At 42.7% G+C, this 12,765-nt stretch overlaps 1 protein-coding gene across 4 annotated transcripts in view; it reads right to left on the minus strand.

The window, feature by feature from the left end:
• Nucleotides 1–12,765, minus strand: part of unc13bb (unc-13 homolog Bb (C. elegans)) — a 117,383-nt gene continuing 104,618 nt past the window's right edge. For 2 of the 4 annotated variants that reach the window (XM_071350471.1, XM_071350468.1), the window contains 11 exons: nucleotides 11,161–11,238; nucleotides 10,748–10,825; nucleotides 4,946–5,034; nucleotides 4,643–4,789; nucleotides 4,352–4,475; nucleotides 4,111–4,242; nucleotides 3,809–3,956; nucleotides 3,396–3,452; nucleotides 3,054–3,146; nucleotides 2,796–2,955; nucleotides 1–2,650 (listed from right to left, as the gene is read on the minus strand). In XM_071350471.1, the coding sequence (XP_071206572.1) occupies nucleotides 2,365–2,650; nucleotides 2,796–2,955; nucleotides 3,054–3,146; nucleotides 3,396–3,452; nucleotides 3,809–3,956; nucleotides 4,111–4,242; nucleotides 4,352–4,475; nucleotides 4,643–4,789; nucleotides 4,946–5,034; nucleotides 10,748–10,825; nucleotides 11,161–11,238 (1,392 nt within the window). In that variant the 3' untranslated portion in view covers nucleotides 1–2,364. Of the gene's footprint in view, nucleotides 2,651–2,795; nucleotides 2,956–3,053; nucleotides 3,147–3,395; nucleotides 3,453–3,808; nucleotides 3,957–4,110; nucleotides 4,243–4,351; nucleotides 4,476–4,642; nucleotides 4,790–4,945; nucleotides 5,035–5,479; nucleotides 5,504–5,983; nucleotides 6,008–6,239; nucleotides 6,264–10,747; nucleotides 10,826–11,160; nucleotides 11,239–12,765 lie in introns of all 4 variants that reach the window. The other 2 variants (XM_071350470.1, XM_071350469.1) reach the window with 2 other exon arrangements.

Here is a 12,765-nt window from a genome sequence, read left to right on the forward strand (position 1 = left end):
TTCTTAAATACTTTATACAAAATTAATACATTGTAATGTACACATTTTAATGATCAATACCATGATTTTTCCAGTTGCAAAATACAAATAAAACTTCACAAAAGTCCAGTTACTTGGACATACAACACGTGCTAACTAACTATTGTAGTGATTTAATTATAGTGCAATGCTTCACAAGATAAAAAAAAAATGTATAAAAAAAATGTAATAAAACGATAAAAAGTGAACACTTGCACAGCTTGGCACAAGGAACATGTATGTTAGTGGCAGTGCCCTCCTTAGAAGGAGACATTTTCCCCTAAATCAACAGCCAAAAAGATGTATTCACATTGGTACTGTATACTGCATATAAAGCCCATATATAGCTTTAACAGTGTGTGATGTTGCAGTTTTCTTCTTTTTGTGAACATCAAACTGACTATTATTGTATGGACAACGGCAGTGTTACTTGACAAATAGCAAAATATTTTTTTTAGGCGTGATATGTTAAATTTTTTCTCTCCTTATTTCTATCAGGGATATGACAGGCATGCATTACCCCTTACTGTGTATACTGTAGATCCAATAGAACTCATGATACAGTACTGAACATCTCCACATCATTCCAACATTTTTTAAGAGGGATCAAAACGGAAAACAAAAATATAAATAGTATATCTAAGAAAATTACTACATCTAAACGAAAAATATAAATCCTCCAATACAATTAAAAACAAAAATAAAGTAACAGCAATAAGGAAAATCACATTGACAATATCAGTCTGATACGGTTGATTTAGGTCAAATTGACCAACCCTCTGCATCGTTGTGAGACAAAAGAAATACACAGAAAATGGGGGGTAAAAACATGTATATAGAAATCTTCTATTATCACCAATGTAAGGCCACTCAGAGATACAAGGAAACATAGTTGGAAAATATTTGGAAACCGAGGGCTTGGACTGCCTTTTCCTAGCCTTGTTACGAACCATACTAGCCTTTCCCTCATCTGAGATGAAAATCGTTTAAACTCCTCTGGTCCCAAAAGACCCTCTAGGTTCAGTTAGTATCTGTAGGGTCCTGCTAGAAAACTGCAGTAAAAAGCCATTCAAAACCACTTTGAAAACTATACTCAAACGCCATCTAGCAGCCCTCTGTTTGCAAAGTAGACCAGAATCTACATATGGATTAAATACATAAAAACTATAAATAAAATGGCTGTCATTGAGGGTTGGCAACATTAGCCAAATGTTTGTAAAATGTTGTATTCAACAGGGTTATTTAGCAGTGATTACTAAGTTCAAGACAGGGCCCCACATACACCATTGCCGTTTTTAATGTAAGAAGCAATAGTCCATATTAAAAAGTGCTCACCACTCTCTATCCTTAAAAGGAAGTTTCTCTCTGGATAGAAGGCAGCCCTTGCGTTAAGAACATTTATGACAATTTAGACTAAAAAGTATTACAGTAGTTCTCATTCAAAGTGCATTGTTAACACTGTATGGGACTAATGGGTTATGAATAGGAGCCCAATACCTGACAAGGCACACAACTTTACAAACCCTTTACATTGAGTGCTGTTGCCATTACAGTACCTCCTGTCAAAAAATAGGGGGGAGACTCAAACATAAAACTCACTTTAGAACCACCACATGGCACTAATTCCAATACAAAAAAAACACACTTCACTTTTCTAAGGGAAAAAATTGGATTTGTACACTATAATTAGGAGTAGGGTACTTGACATGTGGTAGAAGTCCAAACGATAGAAACCAGGTGAATCTACTTCGACCAAAACACCAACAATGACATCCTGCGTTTGGACCCTAATAGTGGCATCAATGATGTGAACATGGATCCTGAAGAACACTAAAGAGAGATTGAGGAAGATAAACCGCTTTCTACTACAGTTACAGTTTTGTGTCTGAACTTCACACATTCACAGCTTCTAAAGTGTAAGGCATCAAACATATGGCCACAGTTGGGGGGTATTGCACATGAACACTAGGGGGGATTGTGGGGTGAGGGGAAGACCCTGTACTGAAGTACATACAGGCTGGCAGGAATTGATTGGCATATAGCGCCCATGGCATGTCCATAGTGCCAGACTGGCCGACCCACAGTAAGTACAATATCGTGTGAGATTGTGTCTAATAACCATTGAGAGAGAGAGAAACTAACTACGTATGTGTAGGAGATAGTGAGTGAGGGACACAAAAGGGGAGTCTGAGAAACACAGTGAGTGACAATGTGATGGTGAACCAGTGTCCATCAAACAGCCAGTAGCAGCCAGGGGACATTATTAGTCCAAAGTAGTCAAAGTGCTCCTATTACTTCCCACTTCACTAGAGGCCCTTCACACCCCTCCCCTCCTTCAGGGAGACCTCATCTGCCCTCCTCCTCAGAGCGTATCTCAGACTTGAGCTTGACGAACTCCTTGGCCACCTCGTCGTTGGAGCGCTGGGAGAGGATGCGCATGGCGGTGAGGCCTGTCTCGTCCATGGTGACACGCTGACCCAGGGGGCACCAGCACGCCACACTGCCCTTCTCTGCCACATCCCGCAGCTGCATCACAGCCATGCCCACCACCCGATCGGCACGGCCAAAACAGTAGTCCTTCACACACATCTGCAGCTCATAGCACTCAAAGCCATCCTCATTACCTAGGATACTGAGGAGACATGGAAGAGGGGAGGGAGAGAGATCATTTCTTACACTTTTTTATTTTTTACAATGAGCAATGGCTATTTCAAGGGACTACATATGGATCATTGTAGGCAGCATGCTACTGTACTATTGCTTGGCTCTGCACTCACAAGTGAAAGGTCTCGTTGAACTTGGGCGCCCAGCTGTTGTTCTTGGACTTGGATTGGAACTTGCGCTTCTTGTCACTGAGGTGTGGTCCAATCATGGTGATCTCCACAAAGGGCCGGAACATCCCAGACGTCTGCCACTTCAGATCATTGGCTCCCACCACTGGTACAACGAGGAAGGAGATAAGTTTGTTTGTTGGGAGACACAGAGAAAAGGGTTTATTGGAGTCATTTTTTCCTTAACTCTACAAATATACAAACCTTTGACAGTGACTTTGTGCTCCCCAGTACCAGGGTGGGTGAATAGGTCGATCTGAACGGATATTTCTCCCACCGGCTTGTCCACTCCTGACCCTAGCGCACACAGATGGAAACAAGACATTATCTTCCAGTGGTAGTAAGTGTGATTATAGATACCAGTAGTATCCTTTAGGGAGGAGGAGGAGAGGGTATGGGTAGGGTCATACAACCAGGAGGAGGAGCAGTCAAGGTTGGTGTTTGGGGCAAACTCACCCACAGGGGCAGGTGGGAGGGGGTTTATGTGCACAGAGTAAAGGAGACCGGGGTTGTTAGCACATGATATCCATTAACAGCACCACCTACCCCTGGAGGGTTGTATTTTTTCGTTGGGAGTTAACCTAATACCCTTCCCATTGTGCACTGGTGAGGAGGCAGCAGAAAAGATCACAAGAGAGAAGACAAATAAGCAAAGAAAGTGTCAAATGGCAGCAGTGAGTCATTTTAGAGTTAGACAAATCACAGCACACACAGAACAGTCACAGAGCCAGTGAAAGTTAGTTTCTAGGTATGTAACAGAGGCACACACAGTATTTAGCTGATAGATCAACTTCAAGCCCAATACTAAATAGAACAGTGCTCAAGAGGGAGCCTCTCTGGTGACCAATGGTGGCAAAGCAGGGGAGAAGCAAAGGTCTTATTTTATGACTAATGTATTTAGTTAGACACAATAGGAAGCAGACTGATGCTATTGTGTGTGCGCATGCACGCCGCCTCACCTTGTGTGTGTTGTGTTGTGACGAAGGTCTTGATGAGCGTGTCTGTGGTCTGTGTGTAGAGGGACAGAGCGTGGCGTAGTGAGGTCAACTCAGGACTCTTCTCCAGGAACGCCTTCTTCAGACCGTTCCCTCCTGCATGGAAGTATTGCTGCAGAAGAGTGCGAGAGAGCGAGATGAAGGTTTGATTCCCTACTATACAATGAATGAGGCCTGTAATTAAAGGATCAGAAACACAGTCCCCTCATCATCTAAGTAGTAACTTTACCACAGGTGTATGTTTGCCTATAAACTGAAACACAAACTTTGATTGTGTCCAGTGCTATATCCATGACAGCACACTGTTTAGGTGTCAGGCTTTTGGCCTCTCCTGCCATGTGATCCTTGAGCTTGGAGAGCTGCCCCAGTTCCTTGGCTGCAGACAGGATCTGAGCCCCCTGAGGAGAGGAATACACATAACATTAGGTGACGGTGTGTTTGGAGTAGAGAGTCGTGAGGAAACGGGCCAGGTTTGAGGGTAAATGTTAGGAGGGTGTTAGGCCTTACGAATGTGTCGTTGCCTTGGGGCAGGACGATGGTTTTCTCCAGGCTGCTCATCACAATCCTCCACAGCTCTTTCAGAACCCGCTTTAGAACGGTCTTCTCACATGCTGTGGCAAACAGCGTTAACCTGCATAGACACACACGGACGTTAAATGAGACAACACATACAGCAAATCAACAAATACACAATCACGCAACATACTGACAAAAAAAAACTTTGACTTCAGAGGGAATGCACCAAAATGGACACCACCAAATCAGCAGCCAATAGAGAAGCAGGAGGGATCCACTCACTTTGAATCCAGGAAGTCCATAAGTGGCCGTAGCATGTTGTCCGAGTCGGCCTCCACCATGTTGTGGCTGTTGGTGTTGACTGGGCCCTTGATCTGGTACAGCAGACAGGCCATCTGTCTCATACAGTCATCAATATGGACCTGGAAACTACAGGAGAAAGGAGCCACATGGGTTAGGGTTCAGAGACAAAATGGACTCCATATACTACAGACTGAAGCTGTGTGCATGAGTCCACAGTAGAAACATTATGAGTGACATAGTATGGGGAGAGTGTACATGTTGGAGTCCTGGGACTGTGTGTACCTGTTTCCAAACGTGGTACTCAGCTCATCCAGCACATTGTTCAGCTTGACCTGAAGCTCATTCAGGAGGTCACTGGCTTCTGTGTCCAGCTGCATACAAACAGGCAAACACACAGATAGTCAGACAGACGCAGAGAAGCACACAGAGACAGTGTAATAAGTCTGAGTACAGAATTTTTTTGGTAAAACAGTTAAGCATGATTCTCAAAAACCATAGATATGGGGGAAAACAGCAACATAATTCCCTTTGATGCCAGATAATACACATACTGTAAAGTATGTGAATTGCAAGCCAAAGTAGAGCACACACAATAATCCAGCAGCAATGGAGAAAATTTGTTATTTTGCTTTTTGCCAGTAGATGAACAAGCATGGCAAGAAAAGGCAATGGTCACTCAAACATTGTTTTCAGAGAAACTGTGAAAAATGTTTGACTGAAGTAGCGAGATTCCCTATACTTGCAATGTCACTGCTACTTCTCTTCCAGTTAGTTAGTCATTGTTATTAGAGCCAACACTCCTGTAGACTAACCCACCTTTTTGTCGGTAATAATCACCACCTTCAAAGAAAGCAGATGAAAGAAAATGGCGGTTTAATATGACAGCAGATTCATTGACTCAGAAGTATATCCTATTGGAGGACCACCAGGGGTCACAATGTGTCCCGTATCTACAACCACAGCATCAGTCTGACAGAAACCATCTCAGAGGCCTAAAGCAACCACAGCCAGACAGATGACAACATGATGTGGCCCATTAAGCTAATGCTTCAATAGGCCAGCTGATACATGGACTGCCAGGGACTAGACTACATGTCTAGATTCCAGACAAGAATATAGGACAGCTGTAGGGGAGACTACTGAAGGAGTTCTGCACCAGTGGATACGAGGAAGGCTTACAGGGGCTATAGGGAGAGATTGAGTATGTTTTTCATGAGCCTCCTGTACGTGTGTATACTGCTGAGTAAGTGACAGTTAGTGAGAGTGATACAGTGTTAGTGGAGATGGGCACTGATGATGTCACATCCTTACTACACTCACCTTCTCCTCGTCTTTCTTTTCAGGCTATCAGAGAGTGGGAGGGGGAAAAAAGGAGATGACCGTATTTATTGCTGTCTTTTATCAAGAGCTAGTATGAGGTAAAAACTAGAAATACATGGCAAATATCTGATGGTGCTACAAAATAATATTGTACCAATTGGGAAATGTGTTGACCAATGAACCAGTGACATTTTTGTGAGCAGCATAGCTACCGCTCAACTATACAACCCAGGGAGAAAGGCAAACTCTAACCCACCTTTTCCTCTGGGGGTGCATCCATCTTTGAGAGAAGTAAAAAAAAAAAAAAAAAAAAAAAAATCAAATGTGTCTTTTGTTGCAATAACGAAAGTACGGACCAGCAACAGACCCAACTAGTACTAACAGCAGGAGAAGATTTAGGATAATAGACTTAACCAAAAGACAAAATTGGAAAAAGATGTACAGTAAACCTTTGCATACATACTGTAGGACTACATACTGTATGTATGCAACACTTGTTTGTAATGAACCCACCTTCTCTTTGTCAGTCTATTGAAAACAAAAGAAAAGGGAAAATAACTAAATCATTAAACTGCATAGTAGTCTGAAAGTAAATGACGTTGTGGGAAGGAGATGTCTGTGTAATGGAGCGCAAGACAGCTGCACTTGGATTTAGAGAACAGGTAAGGGACAACAGTACCGTAGTCATATAGGGGAAGAGTGTTGCACCAAACAGATGACCAGTGAAAAACCCAACAAGATCAAAGTTACCCCGGTAACGATGGTGGTGTCCATTCCCACCATGAGAAGGCACAATGACGTGGCGAATACGAGTGTGACCACCACTACGTGAGTGGAGAGAGGGGCAGTGAGTGGGAATGACGATATGTAACCATGACGATATCAGTGACAGTGTGTCACTGACACAACCTCTACTACACCAACAAACCTCAACCTGCTCCTCCTCAACCACCTCCTCCTCCACACTTTCCTGGAGGGTTGGAGTGAGACAGAACACAAAACATATTGTGAACCTCCAGCCGGAGGCAGAACGGTTGATAAACCCTCAGAACTGATTGATACACTGAGTCGGTTTACAAGTTACATCAGCCGACCATGTCAACAATGACAGCAGTATCAGACAGTACAGTATCATGTTCTGTATTTACAGTGCATTCAGAAAGTATTCAGACGCCTTCCCTTTTTCCACATTTTGTTATGTTACAACCTTATTCTAAAATTGTTTAAATGAATAATTTCCTCAACAATCTACACTCAATACCCCATAATGACAAAGCGAAAACAGGTTTAGAAATTTGTGCAAATGTAAAAATAAAAAACAGAAATACCTTATTTACATAAGTATTTAGACCCTTTGCTATGAGCTCAGGTGCATCCTGTTTCAATTGATCATTCTTGAGATGTTTCTACAACTTGATTGGCGTCCACCTGTGGTAAATTCTGTCTATATAAGGTCCCTCAGTTGACAGTGCATGTCAAAGCAAAAACCAAGCCATGAGGTCGAAGAAATTGTCCATAGAGTTCCGAGACAGGATTGTGTCGAGGCAGAGATCTGGGGAAGGGTACCAGCATTGAAGATCCCCAAGAAAACAGTGGCATCCATCATTCTTAAATGGAAGTAGTTTGGAACCACCAAGACTCTTCCTATAGCTGGCTGCCCAGCCCAAATGAGCAATCGGGGGAGAAGGGCCTTCGTCAGGGAGGTGACCAAAAACCCAATGGTCACTGACAGCTCCAGAGTTCCTCTGTGGAGATGGGAGAACCTTCCAGGAGGACAACCATCTCTGCAGCACTCCACCAATCAGGCCTGTATGGTAGAGTGGCCAGAAGGAAGCCGCTCCTCAGTAAAAGGCACATGACAGCCCGCTTGGAGTTTGCCAAAAGGCACCTAAAGACTCCGACCATGAGAAACAAGATTCTCTGGTCTGATGAAACCAAGATTGAACTCATTGGCCTTAATGCCAAGTGTCACGTCTGGAGGAAAACTGACACTATCCCTACGGTGAAGCATGATGGTGGCAGCATCATGCTGTGGCAATGTTTTTCAGTAGCAGGGACTGGGAAACTAGTCAGGATTGAGAGAAAGATGAACAGAGAGATCCTTGATGAAAACCTGCTCCAGAGCACTCAGGACCTCAGACTGGGTCAAATGTTCACCTTCCAACATGACAACAACCCTAAGCACACAGCCGGGACAAGTCTCTGAATGTCCTTGAGTGGCCCAGCCGGAGCCCGATATTGAACCCGATCAAACATCTCTGGAGAGACCTGAAAATAGCTGTGCAGTGGCGCTCCCCATCCAACCTTACAGAGCTTGAGAGGATCTGCAGAGAAGAATGGGAGAAACCCCCCAAATACAGGTGTGCCAAGCTTGTAGAGTCATACCCAAGAAGACTCAGTGCTGTAATCGCTGCCAAAAGTGCTTCAACAAAGTACTGAGAAAAGGGCCTGAATACTTATGTAAATATGATCCGTTTTCTATTTAATACATTTGCAAAAATGTAAAAAAAAACATTTTGCTTTGTCATAAGGTACTGTGTGTAGACTGATGAGGGAAAAAAATACAATTTAATAAATTTTAGATTAAGGCTGTAGCGTAACAAAATGTGGAAAAAGTCAAGGGGTCTGAATACTTTCCGAATGCACTGTACGGAAAAGGGATCGTCAGTTTTCTATTTGAGGTTCAAAAACAATAGATTTGATATATATATATATCCATGTACAGAATGTCCATACATGCACATACATAATGTCCTCGTGTTACACCCACCTGCCGCCATTCTATCATTTTGCCCATGTTGCCCTAGGGGGGAAAAAGAGGGGGAAAATGCCCAAGTTTCTTTTATTCCTGCTAACTGCACAAAGTCAGCACCACAGTTTGAAGGTCAGAGTGCTTATAATGAAGACCTGTGTGAAGGATTTCCAGGAAACAGATAAAAAGACATGTGGTAACAGCAGAATGTTCATTATCAGTCAACGGTTTACGACCATTCCATTATATTGTACAATTTTGAAGATACTGTAGTTTATTTGAGTATTTCTGACTGTCAAAATAAACAAAACATAATTATTATTATTTATTTTTTTAAATTGGTGCTTGTTGACAATGAAACTTGAACAGTGTGTCTTGTTTTTTAAGTGTCTAATTGGTGTTGACAGGCAGAAAAGCGTGAGTCAGCATGTACTGTGAAGTTCCTGTGAACTATTCCTACTGAGCTTCATCTGGGACAACTCAATTCCTAATCACTCCTTCCCTCCCACATCTCCCTCCCTCCTTTACAGGAGCCCAGAACAGTCCACCTTTCAAGTTCATCTCCTCACAGCACGACGCAGAGCTTTGACGACAACATCACGGCTTCACACAACCCCAGGGTTGTGCTTCTTTGAAAACACAGCTCAGATTAAAGTTCCACTCTCTACATTCATTAGATGAACACTGATTGTCTTACCTTAGAAAAACCCAACCACAAGCCATATGCCATTCATCAGCAGTGAAGAAACAAACCATTGTGGATACAAGCTTATTCCAGGCATTTCACACTTTCACAGCCCCAATAATCTGAAACTGATCCTCTGGGTGCAGAAGTTCTTACCATTACACTTCCATACCCTCAAAAGACTAAAGACTCATCTAATTGGCCACAGGGAACTATCATGTGAGAAATCTAGCTCCAGTAGTTGACTGTCTATGGTTTCACTATGGGGGTTCATAAAGGCTCTATAGAGGGTGAAGTTATGACCTGCTAGTCAGGGGGAAGGTGAGTTAGACAATACTTAATATGCAACAGGATCTTCAACAACACTTTGGCAACTATCAAACAGCCTCCAACCAAAAGTGAACGAACACCCACCTTCTCGTCCTCTTCCTCATCATCATCCACCTGCTCGTCAATCTTAAGCAGCGAAGGAAACACCCATTTAAAGTCAATTTGTCAAAGTCTAGTGCTACAATTCAGCCATGGGTGCGTAAACCAAAACGAAGGGATTACTAGACCAAACTACAAACTGTTTTACTCAACATCCAAACCACATAATAACTGACTTACTACGCAGTAAGAATGGAACAATCATTCAGAATAAAGCATGTCCTAAACATACTTAACATATAGATACTACATTGTGCTCTTAAGTAGGGATGCTAAACATACTGTAGGGACGGTAATGAAAACCTATAGACCGCACATAGCTTTATGAAGTCTAGGAAATTGATCTAGGGACATAATAGAATCACCAAGGGCATATGTTAATGTAACAGTCTAGTAGTCTACACAGTAAGCACTGGCTGATAGCTGCTATTGATCTAATGCTTTATTCCACATGGCAGGATACTACAGTAGCACACATCCACTTCTCAACTCTAAGTCAAGTGAACCATCTCCCTACCATTGCTTCCGCTTTTGCAATCTGGTACGGAAAGACACAAACAACACGTTCATAATCTTGTCTATGAAGAACAGTCACACACAAAAGCAATTTGAACCACATGTTCACATAGAGCAAAAAGTTGAGGTTCTTCATTTCTCTAGGTGTCATGCCAGAGGAGCACATCATTCACTCCTTTAAATCAAAACCTGCTAACACCAACGGCTGCTCAACCGGCTGCATGAGCCCAGAGACACAATGCGCCTGTCGTCTTCTCCAGGAGGTTCCTGGTGGTCCGGAGCACAGTGAGTATGAACATTTTCCACCCCGATTCCATCTTACCCATCTGTGAAAAAAAGCTATTTGTTATCATCTTTTCCCGTACATAGAGTTGCTGCTTACCTGTTTGGCACCCATGGACTCAAACATCTTCTCCAGCTGGATACGCAACTGCTGCACGTTATTCATCAGTACACAGGGCTACAAAGGGGAAGAGAGCGAGCAATAGAAACAGAGACCATTTAAAGGTTGAAACTCCCTTTGAAAACACTAAGGATACAGTGCATTCGGAAAGTATTCAGACCCCTTGACTTTTTCAAAAAAAAATTACGTTACAGCCTTACTCCAAAATTTGCAAAAATGTCTAAAAGCCTGTTTTTCCTCTGTCGTTGTGGGCTATTGTATGTAGGGGGAGAAAAAAACAATTAAATACATTTTAGAATAAGTCTAACGTAACAAAATACGGAAAAAGTCAAGGGGTCTGAATACTTTCCGAATGCACTGTATGTTGTGTAAGGCAGAATATGAAGACTTACGATCTTCTCTTTGTCAGAGTAGGAGGGGAAGCTCTTGGTCAGAATGGCACTGTACTGCAGAAGAACTTTGGCAATAGTCTGGGGAGGAAAACAGGTCATTACAGTGTAATTGGAAATATATTATCTCATTCCAACCACTAAATGACTGTCATCCTTTTCTGTTAATGGGAAGTGGCCTTTAACACTGGCTAGAGGCTAGTCTGTTTTTTAGGTAAAGTTAGAGTGAGGGTTTGTGAGGTTACTGTCGGGTAATTTTTCTGCACTACTGCTGGAAAGAGTCCTCTGAAAGTAGGAATGCATTCCCTGAATATATTCTCTGTGATGAAAAACCTCAGTCTCTCTATAGACTGTGCCAGCCCAAGCCCAGCTAGAAAGAACGATTGTCGCATTAGACATTTCTATTTAATGAGAACATATCATATCCAATTCCTTTACACAAATGTTAAAGTCCCCAGACAATGCTCGGGCTGCTTTTATAGAAATAAGATTTTCTGGGGCTAATATCTGTAATAAGGGTATAGTACTCTAAAATAAGAAAAGCAATGGTAAGGATTTCTCTAAAGGGCAGAGTTGGCTGCTTTCCGAAGAAAATGCAATGGGCGGTCATGATCATTAATCACTTTAATGAGATTTGGGGCTATTTCAAAAGGTTTGAGCAAATGCCAAACCTTTCTCCCAGTAACCAGGTTTCCATCCAACCATTTCATGCGAGTAAAGTACATGTCGGATAAAAAAATGTTGCGACAGGCCTGATGGAAAAGCTCATTTGTCAGTAAACTTTTCAAATGTCGAGAAAACAAAATACACTAGACAAGGTGGGATCTTTGTGTGTCAGTAAAATTAATTGGAGAGAAATGGCGGGGTAAATGTGGAGTCACGCAATGATATGTTGTGTGGTCCTCACACTACAACTCGGGAAGGCATACAATTTATTAGGCTACAGACTAAATAAATTCTGATAAACTTCACAGGGTTGGGCCTCCCGAGTGGCGCAGCGGTCTAAGGTACTGCATCGCAGTGCTTGAGGTGTCACTACAGACCCAGGTTTGATCCCAGGCTATGTCACAACCAGCCGTGACCGGGAGTCCCATAGGGAGGCACACAATTGTCCCAGCGTCATCCGGGTTAGGGGATGGTTTGGCGGAGAGGGCTTTAATTGGCTCATGGCGTATTAGCGACTCCTTGTTGCGGGCTGGGCGCCTGCAGGCTGACTTCGGTCGTCAGTTGAATGGTGTTTCCTCTGACACATTGGTGCAGCTGGCTTCCGGGTTAAGTGGGCGGGTGTTAAGCGTGGTTCGGCGGGTCATGTTTTGGAGAACGCATGACTCGACCTTAACCACTCCCTAGTCCGTTGGGGAGTTGCAGCGGTGAGACAAGATGGAAATTGGGGAGAAAAAAAAAATACAATAATTTAAATTTAAAAAACTTTAAAAAAACATATTTTGACATAACTCTTGCAGAGCTGGTGAATGGTAGCTTTCTGGTCAGAGATCTCATCATATTCAAAAACACATGTTTTATGAACAAAACCATTAGATTATGACAGTAATCTAGCCTGGGCTAAAGCAAGAAAATCTTGTTCTGATGCTGATTGGCTTATTTTTA

Source organism: Salvelinus alpinus, chromosome 18 (genome assembly GCF_045679555.1).
Source record: "Salvelinus alpinus chromosome 18, SLU_Salpinus.1, whole genome shotgun sequence".
In the NCBI taxonomy this organism is placed as follows: domain Eukaryota; kingdom Metazoa; phylum Chordata; class Actinopteri; order Salmoniformes; family Salmonidae; genus Salvelinus; species Salvelinus alpinus.